This window comes from Chiroxiphia lanceolata, chromosome 1 (genome assembly GCF_009829145.1).
Source record: "Chiroxiphia lanceolata isolate bChiLan1 chromosome 1, bChiLan1.pri, whole genome shotgun sequence".
Taxonomy (NCBI): domain Eukaryota; kingdom Metazoa; phylum Chordata; class Aves; order Passeriformes; family Pipridae; genus Chiroxiphia; species Chiroxiphia lanceolata.
The window spans coordinates 105,382,654-105,398,897 of NC_045637.1; the positions used below are offsets into that span (position 1 = coordinate 105,382,654).

The window sequence follows — 16,244 nt, forward strand, 5'->3', positions numbered from 1 at the left end:
CCATCTACCCACCTGTAGTCAAAGAACAGTTCTTCACCAGTCTGAATGGCTCTTTTAGCAAATATTCCTATTCTGTGATCACCGTTAACCATCATAACTGTTTGAAAGAAATTTAAGCTTATGTTAGTACAAATACTGATAAAGTGTGCATGCTAAATAAGTATCTCACAACATTTCATACATTGCTGAAAAGCAAGAAAATTTAAAACTTACCTTTTGCATAGCAGTTGGGATTTACTGAATGGTTTGCAAATCTAATTTTGTTGCCCTTGCGTGTAGCATCAACCACAAAATCTAGGGGGGTGGAAAAAACAACAAAACCCACAAATGATGGAGAGTCACCTACAAACAAGTTTTTGTGTTTAGTGCCTAGTGTGCTTGGATTTTAACAGTTGGAGAAGATAACTGCACAGCTTCCTACATGGAAGAACTGGCCCATCATCCTACAACAGATGTACCATTCTGCAAGACAAAATATTCCTGCTGCTCCACACTGTGCTTTCCCTTTACTTCTTGCCACAGTGGCCACTACCTTAGCTTCTCATTTGAAGCTTCTATACCTTTGTTCCACAAGGACAAGCTCCATAAATATGCTAAGCAAACACTGACATAAAGCAGAGGATTCTTCCTCCTTTCAACTCTTTTCTGGTATTTTATGCTTGACACTGCAGTCTGTATTTTTATCTGCTAGTGGCAGTAGCCACATAGCACATATCTGTGTGTGGTTTTCCTTCCCCCCCAACACAATTACCATCATCACTTACTGGTTGATTTAAGTCATAGTAAAATTATTTCAGGCAATACCCAGCAAGCCTTTTAAATTATTTAGTCTACTTAATGCCTGGATCTAATTTTACTCCATGAAATGCAACTTCTACTCATCTTGTATAGTTACTTGAGTAATAGGCTCCATCACTACATCTACTTGACTAGCATTTAGGGGAAAAAAAAACCACACTAGCTATCAAAATCGATAGAAGATGTGCAGAAAAAAAATCTCAGTGTTACCTGCTGTCTGCAAAAGAACAGGGCTGAACAAAATGGTGAGCATACATATTTTATTTATGCTGCAAGGGTTGCAAACTTATGCATACATACCATTATTCAAGTTAAACAGAAAGCTGCACATGTATTTGTCATACACTTTTCCTCTTCTGTCTGCCTCATCCTGAGAAATAATCTGAAAGAAATAGTACTTTTATAAAAGAGATGAACACTCTTCCCTTTTGTAATATTAGCAGCTTAAGGTCAAAAACCCCAAACATTCTGAAAAACAGGTGGACAGGTGGAGGGTATTTTATTCTCTGGGATTGAAAGTATTCCCAAACATAAAGTACTGGTTTTAGCAAGCATTCTGCACTTACAAAACATCCACGGTTTGCTCTTAGCATAAATAAATCCTTTCAGAGCAGAAGAAACAAGAACTGCTTCTCATCTCAAAATCAAGACTGCATTCCTGATTCAGGGTTCTATTGCTACAGAATATAATTTTGTGAAAGCACCTACTGATTTTTAGTACTGTACAAAATGATTTGGCACAAAATTCCAAGCATGTCTGAACTGAAATTATATCTAAGATAAAAATGCCATTCCAGCCTCTCATTCCCACAAGAACCTATTTCAGATTTTTTTGTGACATTTCAACCACGTAGCTCCTGGGTTTTGAGTCTCTGACACCAGTGTCTGTGCACTTAGTCAATCACATCACTCTGTCTAAACATGATACCAGGTTACAGACAATCTGCTGGTCCTTGTCAACAGAAAACTTCACCAACCAAGGTCATACATAATGAGCGTTCTCCATCCTTACCTCACCACAGTATTCAGAGATGAATTCATTTTTCTGTACAGGATCTTTGATAAAAATTCCCCAGCCTGCCACATCTGAAGGTGCCAATAGTAAGTGCTGTGGGTCAGAAAAAAAAAAATTTAGACATGCCTGGTTTAGTTTGAGTTCAGGGGTTTTTTTCCATTTTGTTTTGTATCACTTTATGAAATGTATATGTTGGGACTCCGGGAGAGTACACAAACAGATTCTTCTAGTTACCAAATGTACACTAAAATTACATCTTGTGGATCAGAAGACGTATGTAAAAGAAAAACAACCTCAAGTATTAGAAAAGCATTAAAAATTTTAGTTTAACCTGGAAATGAGAGTGTTACATAAAAACACATTTACTAAAGACTTCAACCTAGAAAGGTCTGCAGACAAAAGCCTACTACTCACTCATTAGCTCAGTACTCGACTGAACTAGTTTGTGAGGTGATGTTCTAGAGGTGATGTTCCAGAGTAGAAATAAACTTTGGTTGATTGATTGATTTACCAGAGCTGAATGAGCTTGCAAGGTATCTTCAGTAGACCAGATACAAGTTTGTGCATTAGAATCAACAACTGGATAGAGAAACAGCCATTCTGTGTCTGAGACAAAATTTCTTATGCTGATCTAGGGAAGGACTGCTGAGGTATCACTTTAAAACAGCAGCCTATTTGCAAATTACAAGTAGAAGCCTGAATGGGGGAAAGGAGATAATCCACTGCAGTGCTACACAGAAAACACTAATTGGTACATGACAGAATGTAGACAGAGCTTAACAGCAGCGTATAAGCAAGCTAACAAGTGACAGCTACCACCCTTGTCATTTTGTTTGGTTTGGGGGTTTTGTTTTGTTTTCGTGTTTGACAGCACAAAGGCAAACAAATTCCATTCTCTGGCTTGAAAACATAAAACCACCTCAGAACCCAGGTAATAGGCAGGTAGTTGTGTAACTATGGTCATACTTTTTTGGATCCTCTCTGAATGCTGCAGTTCTTGCAAGAAACATTTTTGCTGTCCCAGTGGTCAGCTGCTCCACATGTGAGACAGAGGTCAGGATCACACTCACGCACAGCCAGGTAACACGGACACTGCTTGGTGTTGCATTGTGCTTTACAACGACATCCAGGAAACCGGTTTTGGCCTACAAAGGAATAGATGGAAAAGAGCAGGTATGGAAAAAGTACAATGTAAAATTAAGACCGTGCAGATTATAGCATATCAGAATATTAATATATTAATAATAACACAGCTACTGATATCTGTATAGAATATTCAGAAGTACTGTAAATTCTTTCCTTTCCTGATTTTAGTCTTCCTCAATTTTAAGTCTGAAGACTTTCTGACTTCATGCAACGGCTAATTACGAGGGCCAAATTAAACTGAACACCTGCTCACACTATTTGATACAATTTGCTGCTACTGCAACACTGTCTGCAGTACGGACTGACTGCGGTACCGAGCTAGAGGGTGGGACAGGGAAAGAAGTTTATAGATTACTTTTAAATGTTTTACTTACATTCTGAGCTGCACTGACAAAACTTCTCACAGAAGTTTTGAGCAATTACACATGGGCATGAGCTATCACAAGGCTGACGCGGGTGATCACATGGCTGATAGTTGTAAACATGATTCGATGACCCATCTGAATAAAAATAGCAACATTTTGTAAAGCTGTAAGTTGCAAACAAACAATACACAATTTCCCTCACTCTCCAAGGTAGAAATTCCCTTTTAGTCATTTAACTAAGAAAGTCTCAAACATGAATAAAAAACCCAAACCTACAAATGAGTGGGGTTAAAAACCTGAGACACCTAACCAGAACTGTAACATTAGTGAGATGTTCTACACCATTAGCTGCTGCTTTCCAGTGCACTTCATTCTACCCATTACTCAGCTGCTTTGAGTATTCAAGCTGAAAGCTCTTTACTGTGGAAAACTGAAAAACGAAACTACAATGGTATAATTTCCTGTGTGAATATGTTCTATAACAGGACCGATATTATTCAGCAAAATAAATTTGATCAAATACTCAAAAGTAATTTTTAATGTGAAACAACAGTCAGCTTTCAAGCAGGTTAACACTGGCAACATAATACCTGGTTATTATACCACTGTGCTTTCCCAAGTCAATTTTCCAGTACAGACAATGCTGAAGTCTTCTAGACAAGAAAGGAAATATCAGGGACAAGTCTAGAGCTTTACCTACAGAGCAGCTAGGAAAATTTGGTGGTGTATAAATTATATTTGCTGTTAATACTACTGAGCTGGTGTTGGGTTTGCATGAATTTGTAAAAGTGCTCAAGTTAGCAATCAGCAACAAAAAAGGAGAGAGACAAACTGATCAATTTTTTATGTTGCTAGAAGTCCCAACTATTCTCAACAGATTTTCAGAGAACTATTTCTAAAATAAGCTGGTTTTTTTTTTTACAAAAACTCACAAAAGCAGTTTTTATCGCAGCTCCAATTGTTAATACCATTTTTACCTGTACTTCGATGAGGCCATACTGAAAAGATTGTAAACTCAGCCTCCCTCCCTTTTAATTGAATTATACAGAACTCTTCCAGTTATGTAGATCAAAGAGTCCCTTTTGTCCTACAATATCTGTAATGAGAGCTTACTTTATTTTTCCTCTTATTCCACTATAATCTCCAGCTCCCCACAGAATGTATATAATGGTCTAACATTAAAAATAGAAAAAAAAAGCCACAAACACAAACCCCCCAAAAACAAAACCAAAAAAGCAATAGTAGAATCTTAAAAGTTCAGGACATAAATTGAATGGAAAGATGCTAACCCTTTTTCAGTTGTATCTTTCTGCAATGAGCAGCCCACAACCTGCAAAAACACAAAACAAACAAGAAGGTTGACAGGAACTCCTCCTGCAGTGGGCTGGAAAAGGGAGCTGCATCTTGGACCCACACTTAACTCAAGATGGGAAAGCTCCTGGTAACATGAACATCTGCCAACTGCACACAAGTCAGAGGTGGTTGCAGCAGAAACACCCTGTCCCAGTCTCTTGGGGTTGACAGGACCAAAGCTCTGCAGGCTGCTTCCCCCCTCCCCACACCATTCCTCTAGTCCCAGAATTGTACAGACGAGCAGTCCCCACCCAGCCCAGGCTAGAGAAATGCTTAAATTCAGATGGCCTTGAAGGAAAACCTGCCAAGAGCAGGCTGCTGGAGCCGCTTCTAGCAGGTAGAAGCAGCAGCAGAAGGAAGGACTCGGAATTGCAGATCTGGAGGGTCATGTCTAAATAGGGGAGTGAAAGTCTGACAGCTGTTTGATTCACAGGACTCGGCCCCAGCACAGCACCAGTTGTTGTCTACAGATCACAGTCAAGTCCTATCCTTCACCTGACAAGCTCCAAGTATGCAGACAACAGATGATGATGTCTGTCTGGCACAGCCAGAGTGATGTGGCCTCAATATTTTATTTCTGGCCGGACAGACTTTTCCCTGTTTGTTCTGACTGGTGGTACTGCACTAAGCTTTTCCCCTTCTACTTCAAACTCTATACACCTTTCTCTTATGTCCTTACAGTTTTCCTTCAGTGTCCCCTTTCTCAGTCAGCTTAGCTAAGCACACCTTTGCCAGAAGTGGTGCTTTTCTTGTGTAATGGGTTTTACTGTTTGGATTTGTTGTCTTGTTGGGTTAGGGTTGGGGGTTTTTTTTAATAACAACATACTTTTGGTTATCATAACATGACTCACTACACTTTAACATTCTTGCAAGTTACAATTACCCCTTTATTTTATATCCATTTCAGATTGCAAGCTCTTTGGTAGGGAATGTCAACTATTCCATAAACAGCATGTCAGATACAATCAAGCATAAACACCTGTCTGGACCTTAGGTACCTAAAAGGAAAACCAGACTTTTGATTTCAATAGCCTTAAAATTAAAGGAGAAATCAATTGTTTTACTTTTTTCTTCACTTCTATGCATTTTAGTTAGCACTTGTATTTCGGTGAACACACATAATAAAAAAATTAGATTAAGGATTTTCAAAGTTTATACATCCTGGAGTTTCTTAGTATGACATATAGCAACATCAAGACAATATGGGAGAAGCCTCATCCCCTGGCCAAATGATGCACTGCCAGTTGCATCAAGCTACCTCACTTTCTCTGCAGATTTACTGAGCAGCCCAGGACACTCATGAACACAGGTACTCAAAAATCCCCACCACAGAACACCTAGAAAGCTATTCTGCCTGCAACACTCAAAAGTTTGCACTCTGAAAGAAATATCTCCTGCTGTAACTACTTAAATAGGACTTTTTTAGCTGTTCCTTCTTTCATAAAAGCATATCAGTTTCTACTTCAACCAAATGGTGTGCTGCACCCCCACCCCCAGCTTCAGATAAATAAGATCCTCTCCAAAATTGCCCTCTCAAAGCTTTACTGTTAGATTTAACTCGACAACAAACTTTCTTACAGGCATTTGAAAGAGCCCATACATGTTAGAAACACACAGAGGCAGACTTGCCCGGGTAACTGAGGTTGAGGGGAAGGAAAAAAACCCCAGGACTATCAGCATTACAGAGCACTGTAATAAATAGATGATATTCCTATTAAGAGTGATTCACCCTAGAAAAAAAGGCTACCAACATATATTACAAGACATTGAATCTTTGTAAGAAGACAGCTCCCATATAACTGAAAGAAGGAGTGCAATTTTAACTTAAATTACTCTAATGCACATCAAACTACTTTCTCTTTTGTCTGTCTCATATCTGGAAAACGTAACATACCGTATTTTTGAAAAAGTCTTTCAGAGAAACTTGTCTGTCACCCCAAGATAATAAGGACCTACTAGCACACCAAGCTGTTCTGGATGGGTGGCTAGACTTCTTAAAATACCATTTCATTAGCAATTAGTAGGGGTTTTTCTTTTCCTAAGGTAAAATCCTAATATTTTTCCTATTATTTATCCTAATATTTTAAATGTAAAATGCCACCATCAACAAAGCACTGATGTTAACAACTCAAACCAGAAAGAAAACTACAGATAGCAGTCACGATGGGAAAGGCACCCGCTGAGCCACTCTTGTGCAGGAGACTGGGGTCATGGGAGGAGGAGAGCCCAGTGAGAAAGGAGCTGGAGACACACAGTGTCAGCATAAATTGTGGGGAATGACAGAAGACAACATGAAGAAGGTGCCAACACTGACCAGCTCGACAGGAGCTTTGCTTAGCACAAGCAAATAGTACATTCATTGGTTTGTAACTTTCCAAAACTGCCAGGAAGCATTGCAAGTTCCCCTGGTTAGTGCACAGAGCTGGAAGCCTGGTACCATACTAAATGTGGAGTAACTTTTCTATCTGCCCTATAATCTGCCATCTCAGACAGAAACAAAAGGCAAGATCTGGTCCCATGCACCGGGAGGCAAAGGCAAGGAAAAGGCAAAGTTGAGAAAGCACTCACAACTTGAAGCTTCATTTAAAAAAAAAGCAAACTGGAAACTCAAGTGGCAGGTTCCCAAGCAAGCCGGTGGATTTGCACATCTGGTTGCTGACATCTGCAGGATAGCCAGTTTAGAAAACAAGTGTTTCCAGAAGCATCATGACAGAAGCTGTCAAAAATACTGTTCTTCTCTCCCAACAACCTACCAGACTTTGCCAGTGGTTTTAGGAGGCAGCAGTATCAGCTAATCAGGCAGTAAAAATGCATTCTTTGGAAGAAGCTACACTAGCATTTCTTGCTCTGCACAGGGATACTCTGCTATCAGAAAGAGCACTGAAAATTCAAAATACATGCCAATTATGTCAAATATATAGTTGAGTCTTTACAATGTTTGATTTTCTGGCATCACTCAGACTTCAGTCTCCTAAATCATCTTATCCACAGTCTCCCCGCCACTCCAAGATTCAGCCTTCCAACCAGGTGGCACGTAAGAATCTGTGCCAATGCCTCAGCTGCACCTTCTACCTGATAACAGTGAGACTTTAAATCCATACAAAAAGGCATCCTGAACTCTTGGCAGAACTACATCAGCTATTCAAACACATGCAGTGAACAGCAGCCCAGCAGAAGGCAGGGACAGGAGGAGGAAAATGAGAAAGTGGGGAAAAAAAGAAAATATTTTCAAATAAAATTTACTAAGTGGCAGCTGAATAGGAGATGAGAGAAAAGAGGAAAACCAAAATAATCAAAAAACAGCTGAACATGGTCTTACAATCAGTAACAAATCTTTACCAAAATAGAGGAAGCAGTGTTGATTAGTTAAAGCAAATACAATTCAGCTCCCAGCAATAGAAGAAAAACATACACATAGAAGAATGAACAGTATTTAAGTACTCTCCCTCCAGCACACATACATGCTTTTTGGAATTCTTTCTTGGTTCAGATCTTTTTATTGGCTTCTATGCAAAGTACTTACTCCTCAGGAAGGCAGAGTTTTCCTAAACTGCCAGGTTAATTTCTGATACATAGGAGAAGCTCTGACACTTCCTGTTTCTCCAAAAAGCAACTATATTAAAAGCCACCTTCTCTCATTAATCAGCCTTATTATGGTCATCTAACAAAAATGACACAGGCAAGTAGGAGAGAATATATTTCACTACCCAACAGGTGTGTAGTCTTGCCAGCTAGTTGCTCAGCATGCCTGTACGGGCACCGTGATGACATGGGAAATAGGCAAGTCTTGTAAGAAAATCTGCTATCAATCAGTTACAAGAGGCCACTAAAAGCAGCCTTCTGCTGCTGCTGTTTTCTTTGGTCAATACTGCTTTTGCTCAAAGGCTATCTGCCACGTGCACACATGGAAAACCTGCAGATCAGTCAGACCCTTTCAATGGAAAAGTGCAAAAGTAAAAGAAGGGTCTTCCCAGCTCTAGGACTGGATTTACTCTAAGAGTGAGCAAACTCAACTAAAAGAAAGGTGAAAAACAGAGGAAGACTTCCAGATGTTTGTCCCAATTGCTGGTTGTGCGACATCTTTAGAGTGCTCAGATTACAGCGGCATGTAGGTAGGCGAAACTATTTTCCTTTTTTTGAAAGACTACTGCACATAGGAGAATGGAGACAGCTTGATTGCCACATATTCTGGGAAATAAAAAAATGTATTTCCTTCCTTCAAGGAGAGTTAGAAGAATTAAATGGCATTTCAAAACTAAATTGCTACCATAAAAGTTTTTATATTGCCAACTAATAAAACAAAAAAAACCATCAAGAAACCCCATGCAATGGTTTGCGCGTTTATTTACTCGGGAAAAATAACTAAACTAAAAAAAAGTCTCAAAACTGCTCCAAAACAATGTCATCCTGGTAACCATAAAATCCATTTCAGCTTCAAAATACCTTTGAGCCTTTTAGTTGCTCTTTTTAAATAGAAGTAGTGGCACCATTTTTATAGCAACTTGTATGAATCTGACAGCAAGCTAATTCCCAGCTGCATATTCGAAGCTTGCACCATGGCTAATAACCTAAATTTAAACTGCCAAACCCACCAAATGCCCAAACACTTGAAAACTGCCAAGAGCATTAAAATCAATAGCTTTTGCTGAGAGCAGAATCTCTTCCAGATGCTCACTGAATCTTTTCCTAGCTCACATCGCCAGCCTCTGTGCTACAAAGCAGAAACATTCTATTCCACGTCAACAGTATCTCTGAGCCAGTATCAGGAATTTCACTAAGCCTGGAAATAATAAATATGCTTACACAAGCTAAGACAGAAGCAAGAAAAATTGATGGGAGAAGAACTGGAATAACGAACTTCGGGGAATATAGGGGACGTTAAAGGGAGACATAGGAAACTATATGGAAAAAAGTGTACTTATTGCTTGCTGAAAGAAATGCTCTTGCTTATTTTCAGTCAGCTTTTTATCTCCTGTGTTCTTATCCCTGGCAATAAAAAAAGAAAATCCGTGCAGAGTTGCATATTCTGAACCTCAGTATTCTCAAAGAAAAATGCATTTTAGTGACAGACAGTAGCCACCAAGTTTAAAATTTCAACAGAATGGCCCAAGCAAAATGCTTGATTTTGTTCTTCATTGAAGCTTCATTCCAGATAATAGCTTGTTAGCCTGGTTCTTGCTAGTTGCTAATGAAACTAGGATGCTACAAAGGAATAGTGTCTCCTAAAGAAAAAAAAAGGCAATCCTACTAGTTTGCTACAATATTTTTGCTTACTAACCATCTGAATCTTAATGAAATACACTTTACCATAAAAAATATGAGTTTTAATTTACAAAATTAAATGTATAACCATTACTGAATCCCATTGTAACGCTTCTAAATTTTAATGTTTGTTGCTGCAAACAAAATTATACCACGCTATCTTGAACGTTGCAACAAGCTGTGTAGGGTATTTCTAATCTGAGTTTTGACTACTTGCAGCAATACACCTACAAGAATCTGCTAACAAGACTCTGGTTGTTAAAGAGCTTAAAAAGAAGGGAGAGAGAAAGAGAAGTGGAAGGTTATATTTGCCAAGGTGGTGAGACTTTTGTCTGAAACCAAAACACCATTTTGTTTTACTGCTGCAAATTTTGGTTTTGGAAGCAAAAGAAACGTTGCACGACTTTTCCTCCAAAATACTTTCTGTTCTGATCCCCTGTGCTTCCAATTTATTGTTATGCTAAGGTTATTTAGTAACAGATTTACCTGTGTTTCCTTTTCTTCTTTCTGGGAGGAGTATCAACATCTTCAGCAGGGACTGGTGCAATAATACTAGATTCCTTTACTCTAAACTCATACACCTAACAAGAGATACCATAATACATCCACGATAAATCTCTCACTAGTAGAAAGTTGCTCATTTTCTAAGTTAGTATGATTTCCTTCAACCAACAACTTACAGATTATATCCAGTCATAGTCTTTTTTCAATACATTTAAAGCTGATTATTTTTGTCATTTAATAACTGATAGGCTAATTTAAACCTCCTCTAAATTTTATTTAAAAACATTTTTAAAACTAACTTTTATGTATTTGTGGTATGAATTCAGGATCATAGCATTCTTGGGAAAACCAAGAAAATTAATTAATTTTCTCTTCTAGTAATCAATACTGGTATTTCTATACTTCAGTTTTAAAAGTAAAAAGCTATCGCCCCTAGCAAGTAGCTTCCTTTCTTACCTGTCTGCACGTTTTGGTCCCAATCAGTCTGGCAATTGCACAGAAGTTGTCATAGTAGGTGCCAATAAGAACTCTAAACATTGAGGCTTCTGCACCACTCCATTCCACATTCTCCGGAGGCTCAATATTTGGCTTCATCTTTATCGGTGTTTGACACCTAGAATTTGCTTCTGTAATAAATAATTGAGAGTAAGGTAATTTCAAAAATTTTACACAGCCCTTAAAAATGTCAAATTATTAACTGCAGTTAAAAATATCCCAGTTTTTTGTTGTCGTTGTTTCCTAAGTGCCACAAAAACCCAATGCTTTTCACATATCTCTTGCAGAAGCTAACAGTAGCTATTCAATTACATGATCTATACATAAATTGAGACAACTTGGGCATTTCCTTCCAGGATTTTGTTTGATTAAACTCATATTATTACTCTGTCTTTCCATTCAGTCCCATACATTCCAAATACATGTTTTCTAAGATTGTGTGGCTCAACTTGTTTTGGTGGGGTTTGTTGTTGTCGTTGTTAGTTTTTTTTTTGTCTGGTTTGGTTCTGTTTTATCTTCTCAAGCACTGCAGCTCACTGAATTAAGAAGCATTGACCAGCCTCACCAGAGGAACTCGATGTTTCATCTTTCTTCTCTTCTTCTTCTTTATCATTGTTTTCTCCTCCAGTTTCCGTTCCAGCTTCTCGGTCACTGTCCGTGTCTTTTGATTCCAAGACATTTATTGTTGGTGTGCTGGGTCTGCTGGTGTTGTTTGGAAGTCTCCCCCTCCGGCGGCCACCCGGGCGCTTTGGTGGTGTCTTTATACGCTCAGCGGTCAAGGCAGCTGCAAACTCCTTTGCACCTTCCTAAACACAAAACATCACAGTTTTTAGTAAAATAATTAAAAAGTGTTTTCACCTGTGATCAGGGCTTGGGGAAGGGCACATTCTACTTGTATACTGCATAACTCTGCATTATTTTACAAAATAATCATGTACACAGAAATTCCAGTTAAATGTACTCTAACCATGAACATAAAATACCTTTGATGCTACCACGAAAAAAATCTACATTTACAAAGTACTCATGTCAATATTCCAGTTCTCCTTTTATTTTGGCTGCCAAGTGAAAAATAATTCCGTAGTAAATTTCTATTTTCCCAGATGACAGAAAAAATGAGAATTTCCTACAGAGAATACCTGTCAAAACATAGGAACTCTTCTGGTACATGGCACTTCAACAATATGTGTTCTGCATTTTTTAAAATGCAAGCACTGGTAATCTGTTTTCTAGTGGAAAGGGGTATGACAATGTGTAGCAAGTTTTTAGATTGGAAAATTGCATAGTTTTTCATACTAAAAAATTTAGGGGAATTATGAGAGAGATTTGAAATTATATTACATCTCACCTTATTAATTTCCATTCTTTTGCTTCTTAAGACTTTAAGTCCTGGATGGAATCTGCCTTTGGCAAACTAAAAAACCTTGATAATTTTTAGTTGTGATATAATTTACAACAGAGCTTACTCTGCAGTTCCTTGACTAGACTGGACACAACAGCAGCAACGCCATCATTAAGAGGTAATAATATTTCTTCCCTACAATATCTCAGGCTACATCTAACAGATCTAAAATGTATTCCTATTTAAGATGATTGGAATTTAAATCTTTTCTTTCACACCCACTCAAGAAAACCTACTTGACTGCAAGTGGCCCACAAGTATATGCACTATCCTACACCCAGTGTGTCCTTATATTAAGTGTATCCTGCTATACTGCAGCTAGCACTAGCACTCAGTGAATTGTAACTTATAAAATTATCTTACCAAATGTTGATAACAGTGCGGTCCACAAGGCTTATTATCTAATGCTGTTTCTGTATTCTTTCGTTTATAAGTATTAGGAGTTGCATGGAATGCTGTTGAATCAAAACATCACATTTTTAAGTTTTCATATAAAAATATATTCAATATCTAACCTTAAACAGTATCCAAAACACAAGGTTTACCAAGACTTTACTAAAACCAGAATAAAAATATTAAGAAATGGAAAAAAGCCCCACAAAATAAACTCCATGTAGTGACATCTGACTTACCACTTAAATACACAGAGACGCACATAGGTTAAGTTTCGCATATCATGGAATGGTTTGGAAGGGACTTTAAAGATCATCTAGATCCAAACCTACTGCCATAGACAGGGACACCTTCCACTAGTGGACCAGGTTGCTCAAAACCCCATCCAACCTGGCCTTGAATACTTCCAGGGATGGGGCACTCACAGCTTTTCTGGGCAATCTGTTCCAGTGTCTCACCATCCTCACAGTCAAGAATGTGTTCCTTATACCAAACGTAAATCTATTCTCTTTCAGTTTAAAGCCATTATGCCCACTTACATCAGCAATCATCACATTTATTTCATGTATGAAGGAAGATTTGCTATATCTCCCTTCGTAATAAAAGAACAGACTTTAATTTATTGTCACGTTAAACAAGAATTATTCAAGGCTTCTCCTATTAATGCATGATCATTCCTTCAATCTGTTAGATTCAGTTGTTCAATTCCTATCTTGTCAAAAAATCCAAGCCCATACACACTTTGGAAAGGTAATGGATCCAACTTTACATTTTCGTCAAAGAGAAAGAGACACATAAGCATTTTTCCTCTATTAGTTTATCAGCACTCCAACTAAGCTGATAGGACGTAAGAGTTCAGTTCCTGTTCCTGTATCCCAGGAACTGAACTCTTTCTCAGGGTAAAAATAAGTTAGCATTGCACAGTCACTATGGATCAGAACAACCACAGTTAAGTCTGCAACTTGCAGAGAAGTTTTGCTCCTGTATCTGATGGACTCTGCATAGCTCTATATAAGCTGCGGAGCAGTAACTTGATAAAGCAGAACTGGGTATGTTACACATGCAACAAGAGCATCTTTACAACAGGATAGCAGAATCTCCTACCCATTTCTCTTTGCCAGAGCCTGTTGTCCTACCATGCAATCCCTGCAAGCAGGATGCTTTCAGAGAGACTGACTTACATGGTTTTGCTGGAAGTCTTGGGAACTTCTCCGTAATACTTACTGAACTGAAGCCTGGAAAACCTGCCACTAGACTCTCACCAAAACTCATATACTCATGCTCCCAAATTATATTAGGAGCTTTTTGAAATACTATCCTTAGTTTTCTGCAATATTCTTTAAAAATTCACCTGTGTGCAAGAAAAAATTATTCTGGTTTTCTTTATATATATACATATATACACAAATAGATGCATATCAATAAATACTTTGTCCCTCTGAATGTGTTAACAGTGGCATACAGAACTGCAAGGAACAAAAATGGGGAATGTACTGAAGTTCAAAAGGAAAAAAAGAGTACTCAGTGCTAGCTGTCTGTTTGTTAATGCTCCATGATGGCCTAGAAAAGACACTCATCTGAAAATGTGGCTTTTCCAGGCTCTGTAAAAGCACTTATGCTACAGTTTTACCACAGTTGCAGTTAGGCAACTGTAACTTAGAGTGAAGTTTTTAAACATTCAGTTAATTATAAGTGCTAATGTTCAAACTGAAAGGTGAAATCCCTCCCCTCTTACCCATATTAATCTATAAGGGCAGTTCCATACCAACACGACAGACATCCTTCTCCCTCATTAACCACCACAGGCTTTCCTACTCATCTTATTTCTAGATCATGCACAGGGCTTCTCTCTATATATCCACTATGCTTTCAAGACTGAGCTTTTTAAATGCAGCTCCTTCCCTTTTAAAGAATGTGGGCAGAGCCCAAATATGTCTTCCCAGACAAAGTTTTTAAATTTCATTTCAGTGGTCTGGTTTGCAGCGTAGCTCTGCAAGCATCACAGAGGAGGGTGACCAGTGGTGGTGAGCACTTCTTAAGAAAGCTTCTCTGATGAAACCACTCTGTCTTGAAACAAGCCTTTCATGCTCCCCTCCCAGAAAGGAGGGCAGGCTGAAAATCAAATCACAAATTCTATAACGTTGTGCCTGTATTAATGACAATAGCACATGGGAACCCCAGGGAAGCAACATATTCTTACAAGGCTTTCTTAAAATGGTATAAACAATATAAAAGTATCACTACTTAAATACTGCATCCCTTTATTAAAAAAAATCATATTTTATAAATCTGGAAACACAAAAAAGCTTTAATTTTCTACATATGGGCATGTAGCTCTTTGAAAATTACTCACAAGCAAGAATAGGAATTTAATTTATGCATATTGTTGCTATTAGCACTTTCTTCCCCCAGGTTTCAGCTAAAAGCTTCTATGTAGTATGTCAGTTCTCATATGTTTCAAGTAACCTTGAAGTGTTCATATATTCTCTAGGTAAAATACGCTAAATAACAAAGAAACCTAGCAATTTAATGCCAAGTTATTCCGCCTTTTTCCAGCTTTTAAGGAACAATGAAATGATGGGAGTCCCCCACCCAAAACAGAGGGGAACTCCCCCATTTTGTAACACTGCATCTTCAAATTTGCACAGTATAGCATTTCATTCAGGGTTTTTTTCCACATAACTGTTTTACTTTCTCTTCATAGCACAAGAAAAATAATCTTACATCAATATAAAAGAATAATAAAACATTTGCAAGCCATGATCCATATCAGAGTGCTGCAGTGTGTAGAAATCAAAACTATTCTTTTTATGTGTTACTTGCAGATGCAAACACTTCTCTCACAAGTTCATTGTGAGCGGCCATAGAATGAAAATTTTTTCAAAAAATTGTTTTCCTTTGGACAATGAAGACCTGCTTAGTTTGCAATGTAGTGAAATAAATCAACCTTCGATATTTTTAAACCAGAGAGACTTCAAAAGTAGGCTCTGATACTTCATATTAGAATTATATCTTGTATTCAATTATTTAAAAGACACCCAACATAGAATGTAAAGACAACTACAGTCAAAATCTACCACCACTGTTGCGAGGGATTTTTTTGGGGAGGAGGCTTGTTACAAAGAAAGGACCCAGGACAAGTATAAAACTATTTGTATAGCTGTATTATTAATTTTTCAAATATCAGTAATAATGTTTCTTAACAAAACCACAAAAGACTTTTTAGGGTTTCCTAAATAACTAGAGTCCATATTTCTTTAATAATTTCCTGAAGAAAATAATTCTAAAACTGCTTTGCTGAGCATATTTTTTGTCTTTGAGATTTATTATCTGTCTCATCCCCAAGGGGCTCAACTCTCATATTTTTCATAATGTGAAAGTACACAGGCAACAGTTTAGCCTGAAATGTACATTTGCTTCACAGTCAAGCTATTTGGGAAATTCCCCCTACCTGATACTTTTCCTTCTTCTAAATTCTTTGTTAGTCCAGACATTTAGGCATAATTCCTTG

General features: G+C 37.9%; 1 protein-coding gene across 7 annotated transcripts in view; it reads right to left on the reverse strand.

Annotated features, from left to right (window-relative positions):
• The window catches only part of EZH2 (enhancer of zeste 2 polycomb repressive complex 2 subunit), a 51,397-nt gene that overhangs the window by 1,086 nt on the left and 34,067 nt on the right, over window positions 1-16,244 (reverse strand). For all 7 annotated transcript variants that reach the window (XM_032697030.1, XM_032697018.1, XM_032697010.1 and 4 more), the window contains 11 exons: window positions 12,704-12,795; window positions 11,504-11,744; window positions 10,900-11,069; window positions 10,426-10,520; window positions 4,614-4,654; window positions 3,334-3,459; window positions 2,780-2,958; window positions 1,811-1,906; window positions 1,099-1,180; window positions 214-294; window positions 13-97 (listed from right to left, as the gene is read on the reverse strand). In XM_032697030.1, the coding sequence (XP_032552921.1) occupies window positions 13-97; window positions 214-294; window positions 1,099-1,180; window positions 1,811-1,906; window positions 2,780-2,958; window positions 3,334-3,459; window positions 4,614-4,654; window positions 10,426-10,520; window positions 10,900-11,069; window positions 11,504-11,744; window positions 12,704-12,795 (1,288 nt within the window). The remainder of the gene's footprint in view (window positions 1-12; window positions 98-213; window positions 295-1,098; window positions 1,181-1,810; window positions 1,907-2,779; window positions 2,959-3,333; window positions 3,460-4,613; window positions 4,655-10,425; window positions 10,521-10,899; window positions 11,070-11,503; window positions 11,745-12,703; window positions 12,796-16,244) is intronic.